This window comes from Musca domestica, unplaced genomic scaffold (genome assembly GCF_030504385.1).
Source record: "Musca domestica strain aabys unplaced genomic scaffold, Musca_domestica.polishedcontigs.V.1.1 46, whole genome shotgun sequence".
Classification (NCBI taxonomy): domain Eukaryota; kingdom Metazoa; phylum Arthropoda; class Insecta; order Diptera; family Muscidae; genus Musca; species Musca domestica.
This window is the reverse complement of record NW_026712336.1, coordinates 1,137,112-1,152,348: the sequence shown is the minus strand read 5'-3', so window position 1 is coordinate 1,152,348 and position 15,237 is coordinate 1,137,112. Positions and strand designations below refer to the sequence as shown.

Below are 15,237 nucleotides of genomic sequence, written 5' to 3'. Positions count from 1 at the left end.
CCATTATAATGAAGAAGAAGGAAAATAAAAAAAAAAAACCTCTTCCAAGATACATGTCTATTGTCTGCCGAAAAAAAAAATTAAGATTTCCTAATGTGAAAACAACACGCACCACAACAACAGACATTCATCACGCCACCATAATGAAGGTCATTCACAGACATTTTGAATTGGATGGTGAAAAACGAAACTTAGTGATGATGCTCCCCAAAGCAAAGCTTCATATTTCAGCCACAAAAATTAAATAATTTGACCCATATTTTAAATATCCATCATCCTAAAGCCCTAGAGGCGCATTCTAAACACCCTAACCAACCACCCACACACGTATGCGTATCGTATAACCACTGTAATTGCCCTACAAAAAAAAGTTCGCTAATTGATGATGACAGAATCAGCCAAGACATGGCTCATATGACACTCACAAACACACACACACGAATACACATAAAATAGAGTCGATGGCACAATCGGAGCCAGAAGCACAAATTTCCAAGTTAAGTGAACTGAACTGAAAACTACAAGACAATGATGATGAAAATGTCGCCGACAATAACTAAAAACAATAACAACAAAAGCCACCAATATTACGGAGCAAAAGACGTTGAAAACTTAAGAAGATAATATTCTTTGAAAGGTGGAAGGAGGGAGGCTAGGGACGGGGGACTGGCTTTGTAAACCTCTTAAAACAATTACGTCGAATAAACCTGCAAATTATACTGAGGCCCTACACAAGGAAGACCTGTCGCTTTACGACGAAAAAATTAAATTTTCTCTTTGATGTTGTTGTTGCTCTTGTTCTTGTTCTTGTTAAGGTTTTGAGTGACGTTGATATTCTTGAAGAAAAACATTGCAAAAGGGAAACAAATTGTTGCTCAATTCAATAAAGAACGGAAAAGGGTCTGATTGGTGGTCTATGTGGCGACGGATGACAAGCAAACAGAAAAAAAGTTTGGTTTTTCTTCATGTGAGGGTGGTGGATATGTTGTCAAATAAGGGTCTTGACAAACGGAAATTAGTTAAGGATAGATTACATGTTGTTCGAATGGCGCAAGAAATGAGAAATGGGGGGATTGGAAATTTCCTATGGAAACTATCAATGAAATAGGGTCTAACAGCAACGTGGATTAAAATAAATATTTTTTGGTCTACTACATTTTATACTTGATCTCGTATCAAAGTGGCGCCCAACATGAGGCTTCAACATACCATAATATAGAAAATTTCTCTATGGTAAATCATTGGATCGGATGGTAAATCAATGGATTTAACCACAGAGAAATCGAAAAAATTGTTAATCCCCTGGACTTCTTAGGCTTTTAGCATTCTATTAAGCAACGCCCAACATGTGCCATAAAATATCATAACCTTTGAATTGTTTCTCATCCTTAATTTTCTCATTCCAAAAATCTTTTCTTTGAGCCATTATTATACGAAAGTGGCGCCCAACATATGGTATGATCGTAAAATAATATTGGCGCTAATTTTTTTTTGTTTTAACATTTGTTTAAAAATTTGTGTAAAAATCAAAAGAATTTCTCAGAAATCTAGAATTTAATCAAAGTGGCGCCCAACATGATGTGAATTTTAAATGTCAGTCAAACGATTAAAACTCTAAAAAAAATTTACAATGATCTAAGGTCTTCGAACTATCGTATAGGCCCGTAGTATTTGTTAACTAACTTAAATCGAATGGTTACAACAGCGAACATTTTGTATAAAAATCTAATGTTTTTTTTATCAAAGTGGCGCCCAACATGTGGCTCGACATCTTTCAAAAATGTCATAAAAAATATATGAACACAACACGGGCTTTCCAGACATTTGCAATACTATAAAAGTGGCGCCCAATGTGTGTGAACAAGTATTTTTTGGGGTTTTACCAGTTCTAGTCATCTGTTTGTAAACTAACTTAAGACGAATGGTTAGTCAGAGGATTAAAACAAAAAAAATGTAAAAAACTTTAGGAACGTGGCTGACTTCTCAGACTTTTAGCATCTTATCAAAGTGGCGCCCAACATGTGGAATACCAGCACACCATAGACTTTTAAGTGTCTTGTCGAATAGATAGTCTAAGGAATAAAAAAACACAAAAACCACACGGATATCTCAGATTTCTAGCATCTTATATAATCCTCTGATATTTTGCATGCTGTAAAAGTCGCGCCCAACATGTGACACATCGTACCACAGATTTTGAAAGGACTAAACTTCGCAGTTAAAGGAGAAAAACCCACGGAAATATCGTATGAAAATCCATCAACTTTACATGGACTTCTAACACTTTTGGCAGTCTTTGAAAGTGGCGCCCAACATGTAACACATCATATAGGCTGTCATCAATGTGGATTTAAAGTAAAATAGCAGTAAGTTCGGCCGGGCCGAACTTTAAATACCCTCCAACATTTGGAAAGAATTTAGAAAATTTTCAAAAAAAAAAATCCGTTAAAAATTCTGTCAAAATCTTAAAAATACCGAATATAGCCCATATATTGGGGTCTATACGAAGACGTGGACCTGCATAGATAATTATCTGGTATAAGCCATTACAATATTCAAATACGAAATACGAAGAAATCCCGTGAAATAAAATCATCAAAATACCAAATATTGGGAGGTGCCTTTATTTCGAGCCATACGAAGACTTGGATCTGCATAGACAATTTTCTGATATAGACTGTAGTACCTATTAGGAACTTCAAATACGAAATTTCAAACCATTTAGGTGAATATTGTACCTAAAATCGTCAAAATAATAATATAAGGAGGTACTGATGTATGGGGCTATACGAAGACGTGATCCTGGCATAGACTGTAGTTCCCATTACGAACTCTAAATACCAAATTTGAAACAATTCCGCTAAATAATGTCGGTAAAATAATCAAAATACCGAATATAGGGTGGTACCTTTATGTCCGGGCTATACGAAGACCCGGCCCTGCACAGACAATTTTTTGTTACATGCTGTAGTATCTATTAGGAACTATAATACCGAATAATGGGGGTACCGATATTTGGGACCTATGGGAAGACCTATTCCTGCATAGACAGCCTGTCACAGGCAGCAGTTCCCATTACGAACTCTAAATTCGAAATTTGATACAACTTCGGTGAATAATGTCGCTAAAATCATGAAAATACCGAATATTGGGAGGTACCGTTATATGAAGGCTACACGAAGGAATGGGCTGGCATACGCAATTTATTGTCATAGGCTGTAGTACCCATTACGAGTCCTAAATACAAAATTTGAAGCAACTCCGGCAAATAATGTTCCTAAAATCGTTAAAATATCGAATATCTGGGGGTACCGCTGTGTGTGGGCTATACGACATCGTGGACCTATAAAGACAGTTCTCTTCAACGGGAGTAAAGTACTCAGAAGGAACTCCTTCTGTGGATTTTCAGAAAATGCCATTGAAAATATATCGTTATATGGGGGTTATACGATATCGTGGACCTATATAGCCCATCTTCGAATTGAAAATTTCCTATGGATATCTTAATTCAGCATTTTCCTCTGGATGAAGTGAAATTTTCCTATGGAAATACCTCCAATCAAGGAAGGCTGAATTCCAAATTTTCTTTGGAAATCTTTGACGGATTCCAATGTAAATCGCAATTCAGGCGCTTTGTTCATGATGCTGCTTCTTCTGCTTTTGTGTGTATGGGTGTGTGTGTGTTTCCAATTAGCACAACTCTACATAAAAGAGGTTAAATTGCTCCACTTAGCAAAGTTAATTACTTTGAAAATTAAATTAACAACAACAGCAGCACTTATGGCGCTCGCTTGACTTCTCTGAATCTGTTAATGATGTCATTTGGGGAGTGGAACCACTCTCTGTCTCTCTCTACCTCTCCCAAAGTGAGAGATTTTTTTTTTTAACGAGTAGGTTAGGAATTTGGAATTTATTTTAGACGCCTTCAAATGGATCTGGATTTTGAAATCCAAAATGGTAGCTTATTGAGGTCATCCCCACTAAACTGTGGTGGTCAATGGGTCCTAAAAATTGTCCTTCCGCCAAAGTAATGTTCTGTGCCATGTATCTTTGATACACATGCCCTGCTCTGCTCGTATTTGGCGCAATCGGAAATGGGTGATTACGATGCCAAAGAAATGCCCGATTGTACATATTTGAAGGACTTTTAATTGTGGTCAATGCGTCCTAAAATTAGTACCTCCACCACAGTAGTGATCTTGACCGAGATATCTCTATGTTATGTCATCCCCTAGAATATGTGGCTCACTTGCGAATTTAATTCCAAATTTAGGCCACAATTTGATCCACTCATTGGTAATAGACCGATCCGACCCAATGGAAGATTTTTGTCTAACCACCAATTCTTCTCAAATAACAAATTGCTGTTAATTTCTGGCCGAAGATTGAGGTGTCGGGTGTTATCTTTTTGTTGTCTCAATAAAATATTTGAAATTTCAACACTTTCCATTTCATGTAGACATTGGGTGTTTGAAACCCAAAACCCCCTAGCTTGGTTCTCATTGTAAATTTTCAAACATTTTGTGGTTGGCACACAAACACACAAAAAACCTAGAATAGATCTGCCGCAAAGATGTTTGAAAAGTGACGAATATATTTATTTCTTATACGAGGGGTGGCAGGCGAAGTCAGGGAAAGGAGTTTTTTGAAGTAAAAAGTTTTGCTGAATTGAAATTCCTAGAGGAAGCCTACAAATCATCAGCTTAGCCAAAAGGAAATTTTCAAACCAGTCCCGACTGAATGAAGACATGGGGAATTTGTTATAATTGAATTCGTTTATTGAACTGAAAAAAACTGAGAATACATATTTGACAACAAACATATTGATATCAAAGCCTATTAAGATTATGTTAATAATATTGGACAAAGTGTTTTATGCTAAAGTACAATATTTGATTCAATTCTCAACACTCTACCTGAATTAAATATTTCTTACATTATAATTACAAAACAATACAAGTTGGAAACTAAGCAATGCCAAAAACTCCTTTAAAATATTCCAACTTCTGTGGAGTTACTGCCTTGGTAAAAACGTCAGCAACCATTTCTTTTGTTGAAAGATACTTCAAAGATATTTCATTGTTGTCAATTTTCTGTTTGATAAATTTGGCTTTAATATCCACATGCTTTGTCCTTGACGAATACTTGTTATTTGTAGCCACTTGTATAGCTCCTTTGTTATCACAATACAAAACCATGTTGACATTGTTGTTGGGATTGAGTTCTTTTTCTAGTCGTTTCAACCAAACAGACTCCTGTATAGCTGCAGTTATTGCCATGAACTCAGCTTCCGTTGAAGATAGTGCCACCGTTTTTTGTCTTTTTGTGGACCAGGATATTGCTGCTGATTGAAAAATAAAGACATAACCAGTTGTCGAATGGCGGTCGTCCAAACTTCCAGCCCAATCTGCATCGCAATAGCCGGTAATATCTTCTTCTAAATTTTTCTTATAGATGAGCCCTTGTTCTATAGTTCCTTTGAGATAACGCATTATTCTTTTTACAGCTTCCCAATGCGCTCTACCAGGATTTATTCCGAATCGGCTCAGGATATTCACAGCATAGTATATATCAGGGCGCGAAACCTGAGCAGCGTACAACAAGCACCCAATAGCTTCCATATACGGTGTTTTCGACATTTTTTCCTTTTCAACTTCGGTTTTAGGGGACATACTTTCGTATAACTTCTTATTATAGTCCATTGGAGTTGAGGAAGGGTTACAGTCATTCATTCCGAAACGTGTCAATACATCTGATATGTACTTAGACTGATCAATTTTGATTCCATCTTCAGTTCGGGATATTGTCATACCAAGAACATTAGACACTTCCCCCATGTCTTTCATTTTAAATGTTCTTGAAAGTGTATTCTTGACAGAATTTATTTCGTTTTCGTCATTGGAGAATATAATTACATCATCTACGTATATTGCAATATAAATCTTCTTTTCATCTGTCACCTTTGAATATACGCATTGATCCACTTCTCCTTGTACAAAACCCATATCGATAAGTTCCTTGTTTATGGTTTCATTCCATACTCTCCCAGATTGTTTCAAGCCGTATATGGATCTGTTAAGCTTACAGACTTTATTAGAAGCATCACGGAAACCTTCGGGTTGTTCCATATATATGGTTTCTTTTAAAATCCCGTTTAAATAAGCGCTAACGGCATCCATCTGATGAATCTTCATGTCATATTTTGCTGCCAATGCTGCTAAATACCTTATTGATTCATACCGAACAACTGGAGAGAATGTTTCCATATAATCGATACCTTCAGTCTGTGTAAATCCCTTTGCGACTAGTCTTGCTTTCCATCGCAACGTGTTTCCATTGGAATCTTGCTTGGTCTTGAACACCCATTTTGACTTCAGAGCTTTGCATCCTTCAGGAAGTTGAACCAAAGTCCAAGTATTATTGACTTTCAAAGAATTCATTTCATCTTGCATGGCTTTTTTCCAATGTTCAGAATCTTCAGACGACATTGCCTGTTTTATAGTCTGGGGGTCTGAAGAAACATATTCTATTGCAGAAAATGCCGTTGATCGTTGATTACGGTTTGCTATCCTTTCTGATCTTCTAATATTTTCAGACGTTGGTATTGGTCGTGAATTACATTGATTTGGTTCCCATTCTTCATCATTTGGGTCCACATAGCCATTGTTATCAAAACATTCTGAATCCAAAAACTCACTATCAGTTTCAGAATCACTACGAGGCTCATTTTGAATTACATTATTGCCATCCAATTCGGTTGACTCCATATTCGTTGATACATTATTCACTGTTTGGTTCAAAACATTATCCATTTCTTCATCTGGAGATTGAATTAGCAAAGGATTGTACAGATTAGAAGATGGCGTTTCAATGTTTGAGTGAACATTTTCAAGAAATACCACGTCACGGCTAACAATTATTTTTTGATCACTTGGATCAAATAATCGATACGCTTTACTTTCCGTGCTGTATCCAACCATGATACATTCTAATGACTTTGGATCAATTTTAGATCTTCGTTGTTTTGGTACATGGACCAAAGCTGGACATCCGAAGACTCTAAGATGCTTCAAATTTGGTTTTCGACCCGACCATAGTTCTTCGGGACATCCTTCATTTCCTCGGCATGGCACTCTATTTATCAAGTACGATGCGGTAGAAGCAGCTTCTGCCCAAAAACGTTGATCTAATCCACTGTCGATAAGCATACATCTTACCCTTTCTATAATCGTCCTATTTATTCGCTCGGCTACACCATTTTGCTCGGGTGTATATGGACATGTTTTTTGATGTATTATTCCACTTTTTTTCAAGAATTCAGAAAAATGTTTGCCGGTGTACTCACCCCCATTATCCGATCGTAGAATCTTGATTTTTTTAGAACACTGGTTTTCCACTAAAGCCTTGAATTCTAAAAATTTCGGAAATACCTCAGACTTTTTCTTGATTGGATAGACAAACAGTTTTCTTGAGTAGTCATCCACAAATGTCAACAAAAAACGAGCTCCCGAGAACGAACTTTCTTTTAGTGGACCAACAACATCCGAATGAATAATTTCCAATAGCTCTTTGGCTTGAGTACCGACTTCTCTACTCACTTTTCGGGTTTGCTTTCCCTTCACGCAGACAACACATGGTTCAGAACATTCTTTGCCAAAATTTATGCCAACATTTGCGCTCTTGACATCACCCAGTTTCGCATTACAGATATGCCCCATCCTTCGGTGCCACAAATTGAAATCATTGGCCATGGTAAAAGCTTTACCCTTTTCCTCTTTCGAATTGCATTCTAACCGGTACAATTGATTCTGCGCAGTTGCCGTTGCTATAACACGTCCATTTTTATCAGAAATGCGGCATTTTTCACCTTCAAAAGTCACCCTTTTTCCATTCTTAGCCATTTGTCGAACGGAGAGTAAGTTGGTACACAAATCTGGAACATACTCCACGTCTTTGATTGTAACACATCTCTTATTTTTTCCAGAGCCAACTTCAATATCAACATATCCAATGGAGTCCACTACGAGTTCATGCTTATTCGCAATAATCACCTTTTTATTAAAAACATCACGGATGTTGTACATGTGGTTCTTCTCATTCGTCATGTGGTTGCTTGCTCCACTATCAACGTACCAGGCATTTAAACAATCTGAACTTGAAGTGGATTCCGTAGCTTTTGCACACGCGCTCACATCGGTAGTTGTAGCAAATAAAACATCCGACTTCTTTTCATGCTTCCTTGTAGCTCCATTGTCATTTGGCTTCAATTTGCTGGGACAATTTCTTGAGATGTGTCCAAGTCCACTGCAATTGTAGCATTTGATTTGCTTCTTACCTTTCTTGATACCTTTAGATTGTAACGCCGATTCTTTTTCTGGAGCTCGATCGAATTTCGCATCTTGAAGTAGAACATTCTTCACCTTATCCACCGTCAATTTCTCCTTGGTATTTTCCACGGCCATCACAAGCGGTTTAAAGTCATCCGTTAATCCAGCTAACATTAGAGATGCAGTCAACTCATCGTCAATGTTTAAGCCAGCATTTTTCACTTTAATAGCCACTATAACGATGTCATTGACGTATTCCTGAATGGATCCATAGTTCTGTAGCTTGATGTTCACAAATTGCTTCAGCAATTCAACTTTTCTGGTAAGGCCCGTATCTTCGTACGCATTCATCAATGCACTCCAGGCATTTTTCGCGGTAGTTGAAGTTGCAATGTGGCCGTAATTGTCTGGTTCAATCATCAATGTTATCTCGGCTAAAGCTCTCGCATTCAATTCAGCATCAGCGGTATTATCAACACATGCCTTCCAGCACCCTTTAATGACCAGATATGATTGCGCTTGCCTCTTCCAAACATCAAAGTTTTCGCGTCCACGCAATCTTTCTAGCGGAAAAGCTATGTTATTACCAGCCATTTTAATTTTTTTTCACAAACGTCACTAGTTTTCAATATTAAAAAATGTATCTATTTTGTTTTGCCGAATATTTTTTTCAAACGTGACTAAGGCCCATAACCTGTTATAATTGAATTCGTTTATTGAACTGAAAAAAACTGAGAATACATATTTGACAACAAACATATTGATATCAAAGCCTATTAAGATTATGTTAATAATATTGGACAAAGTGTTTTATGCTAAAGTACAATATTTGATTCAATTCTCAACAGAATTTTCAGTATCATCAGCAGGGGATTAAAAAAATGATTATTTTCAGTTAAATTTCCCAAAGAAAATTTCATTTCCAAAAGAAATTTTCAATTCCCGCAACAAATTTTCAATTTCCATAGGAAATTTTCAATTGAACCCCTCCTGAGCTCCAATGTCAGGTTAAAAGAATTTCAATTTCCGCCAAAAAATTTCAATTTCCATAGGAAATTCTCAATTCAACCCCTTCTAAATTCCAATGCCATGTTCAAGGAAACCAAAAAAACCACATTTCTCGCCAGCGATTTTCGAAACGTTTTCTTATATTTTTAATTCAAGCTCAAATAACCATCTAAACAACATCCATTTGCTGAGGATGACGCATTCGAATGGCTGAGTGTAGCCTCTGTGACAGTTAACGGCGCTATTAAAATAAATTGTTAATTGAAATAAATTTAATTTGTTGCCGACCACAATCAAAAGAAATTATATCATTTCAAGTGAAATAATCGAATTAAGAATTGTGACAGATTCAGGACAGAAGAGCTTGACAGAGAGATAGGTCCGAACATAATTTTTACAGATAGAATAATAGAAAAATTAATGTTTTTTTCTCTTTCCCTCCCCTCCATCTCTTGCAGAGAAAACAAAACGAAGTAAAAACAACTGAAAATGCCGGCGGATACCAAGACAGCAAATGCCGCCGATGCGGATACCACACCCACAAAGGGTAAGAAGTCCAGTAATTCCAAGGCCGCCTTGGCCCGTGTTACCCTGCTGGATGGCAGCATCCTCGATGTGACCATTGATGTAAGTTGGTGACCCTAAAATCTAAACTCATTTAATAAAATTTACCCTCTTCTCTCTCTCCTACAGCGCAAAGCCAAAGGCCGTGACCTGCTCAACTCGATTTGTGCCGGTCTGAACATTGTGGAAAAGGATTACTTCGGCCTGACCTATGAAACCCCCACAGATCCAAGAAATTGGTTGGATTTGGATAAACCTGTATCGAAATTCTTTGGTACCGATCCATGGTCTTTGCAATTTGCAGTGAAATTTTATCCTCCTGAACCATCACAGCTGCAGGAGGACATAACCCGTTACCATTTGTGTCTGCAGGTGCGCAATGACATTTTGGAGGGGCGTCTGCCATGTACCTTTGTTACACATGCCCTGCTCGGCTCGTATTTGGTGCAATCGGAAATGGGTGATTACGATGCCAAGGAAATGCCCGATCGTAGCTATTTGAAGGATTTTAAAATTGCCCCCAATCAGACCATTGAATTGGAGGATAAGGTCATGGATTTGCATAAGACGCACAGGTGGGTAAAGGGGATAGAAGTTTTTCTATGGAAAACCCATTCAGCCGGGGCTCGATTGAAGTATTCCTATGGAAAATCCCATACGGCCGAGGCCAAAATAAAAATTTCCAATGGAAACCCCCATACGGCTGAAGTTTTCCTATGAAAAACCCCACACACAGCCGAGGCTGAATTGAAGTTTTCCTATGGACCGGGACTGAATTGAAGTTTCCCTATGAAAACCTCCATTCAGCCGGGTCAATTTAAGGCGAAGCTGAATTTAAGTTTTCCTATGGAAACCCTCATTCACCCGGGGCTTTTTTTCTTCCGAAGATTACTTTCCTCTATAGAAAAGTTCATCTCCCGGAGATGACTTTTCCTCCATTGAAAAGTTCATCTCCCGGAGATGACTTTTCCTCCAGAGAAAAGTTCATCTCCCGGAGATGACTTTTCCTACAGAGAAAAGTTCATCTCCCGGAGATGACTTTTCCTCCAGAGAAAAGTTCATCTCCCGGAGATGACTTTTCCTCCAGAGAAAAGTTCATCTCCCGGAGATGACTTTTCCTCCAGAGAAAAGTTCATCTCCCGGAGATGACTTTTCCTCCAGAGAAAAGTTCATCTCCCGGAGATGACTTTTCCTCCAGAGAAAAGTTCATCTCCCGGAGATGACTTTCTCTCCATAGAAAAGTTCATCTCCCGGAGATGACTTTTTCTCCATAGAAAAGCTCATCTCCCGGAGATGACTTTTTCTCCATAGAAAAGTTCATCTCCCGGAGATGACTTTTCCTCTATAGAAAAGTTCATCTCCCGGAGATGACTTTTCCTCGCCAGAGAAAAGTTCATCTCCCGGAGATGACTTTTCCTCGATAGAGAAAAGTTCATCTCCCGGAGATGACTTTTCCTCGATAGAGAAAAGTTCATCTCCCGGAGATGACTTTTCCTCGATAGAGAAAAGTTCATCTCCCGGAGATGACTTTTCTTCGATAGAGAAAAGTTCATCTCCCGGAGATGACTTTTCCTCTATAGAAAAGTTCATCTCCCGGAGATGACTTTTCCTCTATAGAAAAGTTCATCTCCCGGAGATGACTTTTCCTCCATCTCTCCCCGAGATGACTTTTCCTCTATAGAAAGTTCATTTCGAAGATGATTTTTTCTCCATAGAAAAGTTCATCTCGGTGATAACTTTTCCTCCATAAAAAAGCTCATCTCGGAGATGATTTTTCCTCCATAGAGAAGTCCGTCCCCTTAGAAGAAATCCGGAGCTTCTTTGGAACCTTATAGCTTTAGGAATTCCCCTTTTAACTGTTTGCTTGTTTATTCCAGAGGTCAACCCCCAGCTGAAGCTGAACTTCATTACCTGGAAAATGCCAAGAAATTGGCCATGTATGGTGTGGATTTACATCCGGCCAAGGATTCTGAAGGTGTGGACATTATGTTGGGCGTTTGTGCCTCCGGCCTGTTGGTATACAGAGACAAGTGAGTTGTGACAATGATTTTTCCAAAACTTATAAATAATTCGAGATTTTTTCTTCCAGATTGCGCATCAATCGTTTTGCCTGGCCTAAGATTTTGAAAATCTCCTATAAACGTCATCATTTCTACATTAAAATACGTCCTGGCGAGTTTGAACAACATGAGGTGACCATTGGCTTCAAGTTGGCCAATCATCGGGCCGCCAAGAAGCTGTGGAAATCATGTGTGGAACATCACACCTTCTTCCGTCTGATGACCCCTGAGCCACCAAACAAATCAAGTTTGTTCCCCAGATTTGGTTCGAAATATCGTTACTCGGGTCGCACTATGTATGAGAGTCGCAAGAATCCAGTGGATCGTGATGCTCCCAAGTTTGATAGGAGTTTGTCGGGTCGCCGCTTGACCTCGCGGTCAATGGATGGTAATTTACAATTTCATTTAAAGGAGAATTGTCATTAATTTTTCTTTTCTTTTGAAAATTAGCTTTGGCCCTGGCCGAAAAGGAGAAGGATGCCCAGAAACGTCACACCATGGGCCATCCCCCAGAGCACATACCCGATTTGGATTCGCCACGCAGTCGCAGTCCCTTGAAGAAGGACAAAAAGGATAAGGTAGGTTTTCATAGATATCCCCCAGGAGTCATAAAACTAACATCTAAGAAAAAATGTAATTTTCCAAGTTTGATTTTCTTTTCTGTTAACAACCGAAATATCTATGAAATTACTTAACAAATGGAAATCTTTGATTTCTTTTTTTCCCAATTTTTTTTTGGTTCTAAAATATTTTTTTTTCCAAAAAACAAAACGGTTTGTTTGACTACTAATCCATTGTGCCCGCCCCCTAATTCCCAACCCCTTGTTTTGGTTTTTATGTTATGAAATCTTGATTTCCTACTTTGGATAATCTTTCCCTGCACTTACACCCCCTCCAATCTCCAATACCTATCATACAAATGACTACAAAATGCATTCTACCAAAAAAAAAAACACTAACACCAACAAACCAAACAACATGATCACAATATGCCATCTTGTTTTTTTCTTTCTCTTCTACTACTCCTCTCTGGAAAATGCAAAAAAAAAATAAAACTTAAAAACAAATCATCAACAACATCCTTAATCCTTTGCCTGGCTACTACCAAAAAACACACACACACATATGACCATAACAACTACTACTACCACTACTATTACACCCATACATCCAACCATAATACACACATAAACTCTGTGCCAACTTGACTTCCGTTTTACCTACCTATCTACATCTGTATGTGTTGTTGTGCATCTGAAACTTCTTAGTTGATACGTGAATCTAGCACTGGTACTGCTTCGGCTTCTTCGCAGAGTTCCCTTGAAGGCGATTACGAGACAAATACCGGTGCTGCGGCCGATGCTGCCTCAGCAGCAGCCGCCTTTGTGGGCCATGATCAGGTTAACCAATAGCAAACGTTTTTTCTTTCCTTTTTGTATTCTTTGAAATGAAAAAAAAAAAACAATACGTAACTCTATTTTGTTTTTCTTTCTTCTATTTTCCCCCTCTTCTAAATGACACCGATTTTCTTTTTTTCCAACACCAAACACCACTGTCATATACTATTTCTGTCACTTCTTGATATTGTTTTTTTAATTTTTCCCTTTATAACATTTGATCTCTTTGTGGGCTTTGTTTCCTTTAGTATTATTTTGTATGGGTCTCTTTTTTTAGTTCTGTCCTTCGTAATGTTTTCCGTCTAAGCCTAAAGCCTTTTTGAGTTTGCCGTAGTTCGAAATTTCCTTGGTATTGCAGAGAGTAGTATTGGCTATATATAGGAAAGGTCATCATCGATGAGCTTTTTCTAAAGGAAAGATCATGTATATCCATGACTTTTTCCATAGAAAAGTATAGAAAATATGGAAAAGTTTCCATATAGAAAAGGTCATCCCGCAGATGTTTTTTTGCCCGTATAGAAAAATTTATCTCGGAGATGACTTTTCCTGTATAGAAAAGTTCATCTCGGAGATGACTTTTCCTGTATAGAAAAGTTCATCTCGGAGATGACTTTTCCTGTATAGAAAAGTTCATCTCGGAGATGACTTTTCCTGTATAGAAAAGTTCATCTCGGAGATGACTTTTCCTGTATAGAAAAGTTCATCTCGGAGATGACTTTTCCTGTATAGAAAAGTTCATCTCGGAGATGACTTTTCCTGTATAGAAAAGTTCATCTCGGAGATGACTTTTCCTGTATAGAAAAGTTCATCTCGGAGATGACTTTTCCTGTATAGAAAAGTTCATCTCGGAGATGACTTTTCCTGTATAGAAAAGTTCATCTCGGAGATGACTTTTCCTGTATAGAAAAGTTCATCTCGGAGATGACTTTTCCTGTATAGAAAAGTTCATCTCGGAGATGACTTTTCCTGTATAGAAAAGTTCATCTCGGAGATGACTTTTCCTGTATAGAAAAGTTCATCTCGGAGATGACTTTTCCTGTATAGAAAAGTTCATCTCGGAGATGACTTTTCCTGTATAGAAAAGTTCATCTCGGAGATGACTTTTCCTGTATAGAAAAGTTCATCTCGGAGATGACTTTTCCTGTATAGAAAAGTTCATCTCGGAGATGACTTTTCCAATAGAAAAGTTCATCGTAGATGACTTTTCCAATAGAAAAGTTCATCGTAGATGACTTTTCCAATAGAAAAGTTCATCGTAGATGACTTTTCCAATAGAAAAGTTCATCGTAGATGACTTTTCCAATAGAAAAGTTCATCGTAGATGACTTTTCCAATAGAAAAGTTCATCGTAGATGACTTTTCCAATAGAAAAGTTCATCGTAGATGACTTTTCCAATAGAAAAGTTCATCGTAGATGACTTTTCCAATAGAAAAGTTCATCGTAGATGACTTTTCCAATAGAAAAGTTCATCGGAGATGACTTTTCCAATAGAAAAGTTCATCGTAGATGACTTTTCCAATAGAAAAGTTCATCGGAGATGACTTTTCCAATAGAAAAGTTCATCGTAGATGACTTTTCCAATAGAAAAGTTCATCGTAGATGACTTTTCCAATAGAAAAGTTCATCGTAGATGACTTTTCCAATAGAAAAGTTCATCGTAGATGACTTTTCCAATAGAAAAGTTCATCGTAGATGACTTTTCCAATAGAAAAGTTCATCTCGGAGATGACTTTTCCTGTATAGAAAAGTTCATCTCGGAGATGACTTTTCCTGTATAGAAAAGTTCATCTCGGAGATGACTTTTCCTGTATAGAAAAGTTCATCTCGGAGATGACTTTTCCTGTATAGAAAAGTTCATCTCGGAGATGACTTTTCCTGTA

The 15,237-nt window shown here is 37.8% G+C and overlaps 1 protein-coding gene across 8 annotated transcripts in view; it reads left to right on the top strand.

Moving 5' to 3' along the window:
- LOC101892444 (protein 4.1 homolog) overlaps positions 1–15,237 on the top strand; it is a 121,446-nt gene that overhangs the window by 87,793 nt on the left and 18,416 nt on the right. For 7 of the 8 annotated variants that reach the window (XM_059127623.1, XM_059127627.1, XM_059127625.1 and 4 more), the window contains 6 exons: positions 9,794–9,962; positions 10,029–10,474; positions 11,777–11,929; positions 11,989–12,347; positions 12,410–12,537; positions 13,228–13,359. In XM_059127623.1, the coding sequence (XP_058983606.1) occupies positions 9,825–9,962; positions 10,029–10,474; positions 11,777–11,929; positions 11,989–12,347; positions 12,410–12,537; positions 13,228–13,359 (1,356 nt within the window). In that variant the 5' untranslated portion in view covers positions 9,794–9,824. The remainder of the gene's footprint in view (positions 1–9,793; positions 9,963–10,028; positions 10,475–11,776; positions 11,930–11,988; positions 12,348–12,409; positions 12,538–13,227; positions 13,360–15,237) is intronic. The other variant, XM_059127626.1, reaches the window with a different exon arrangement.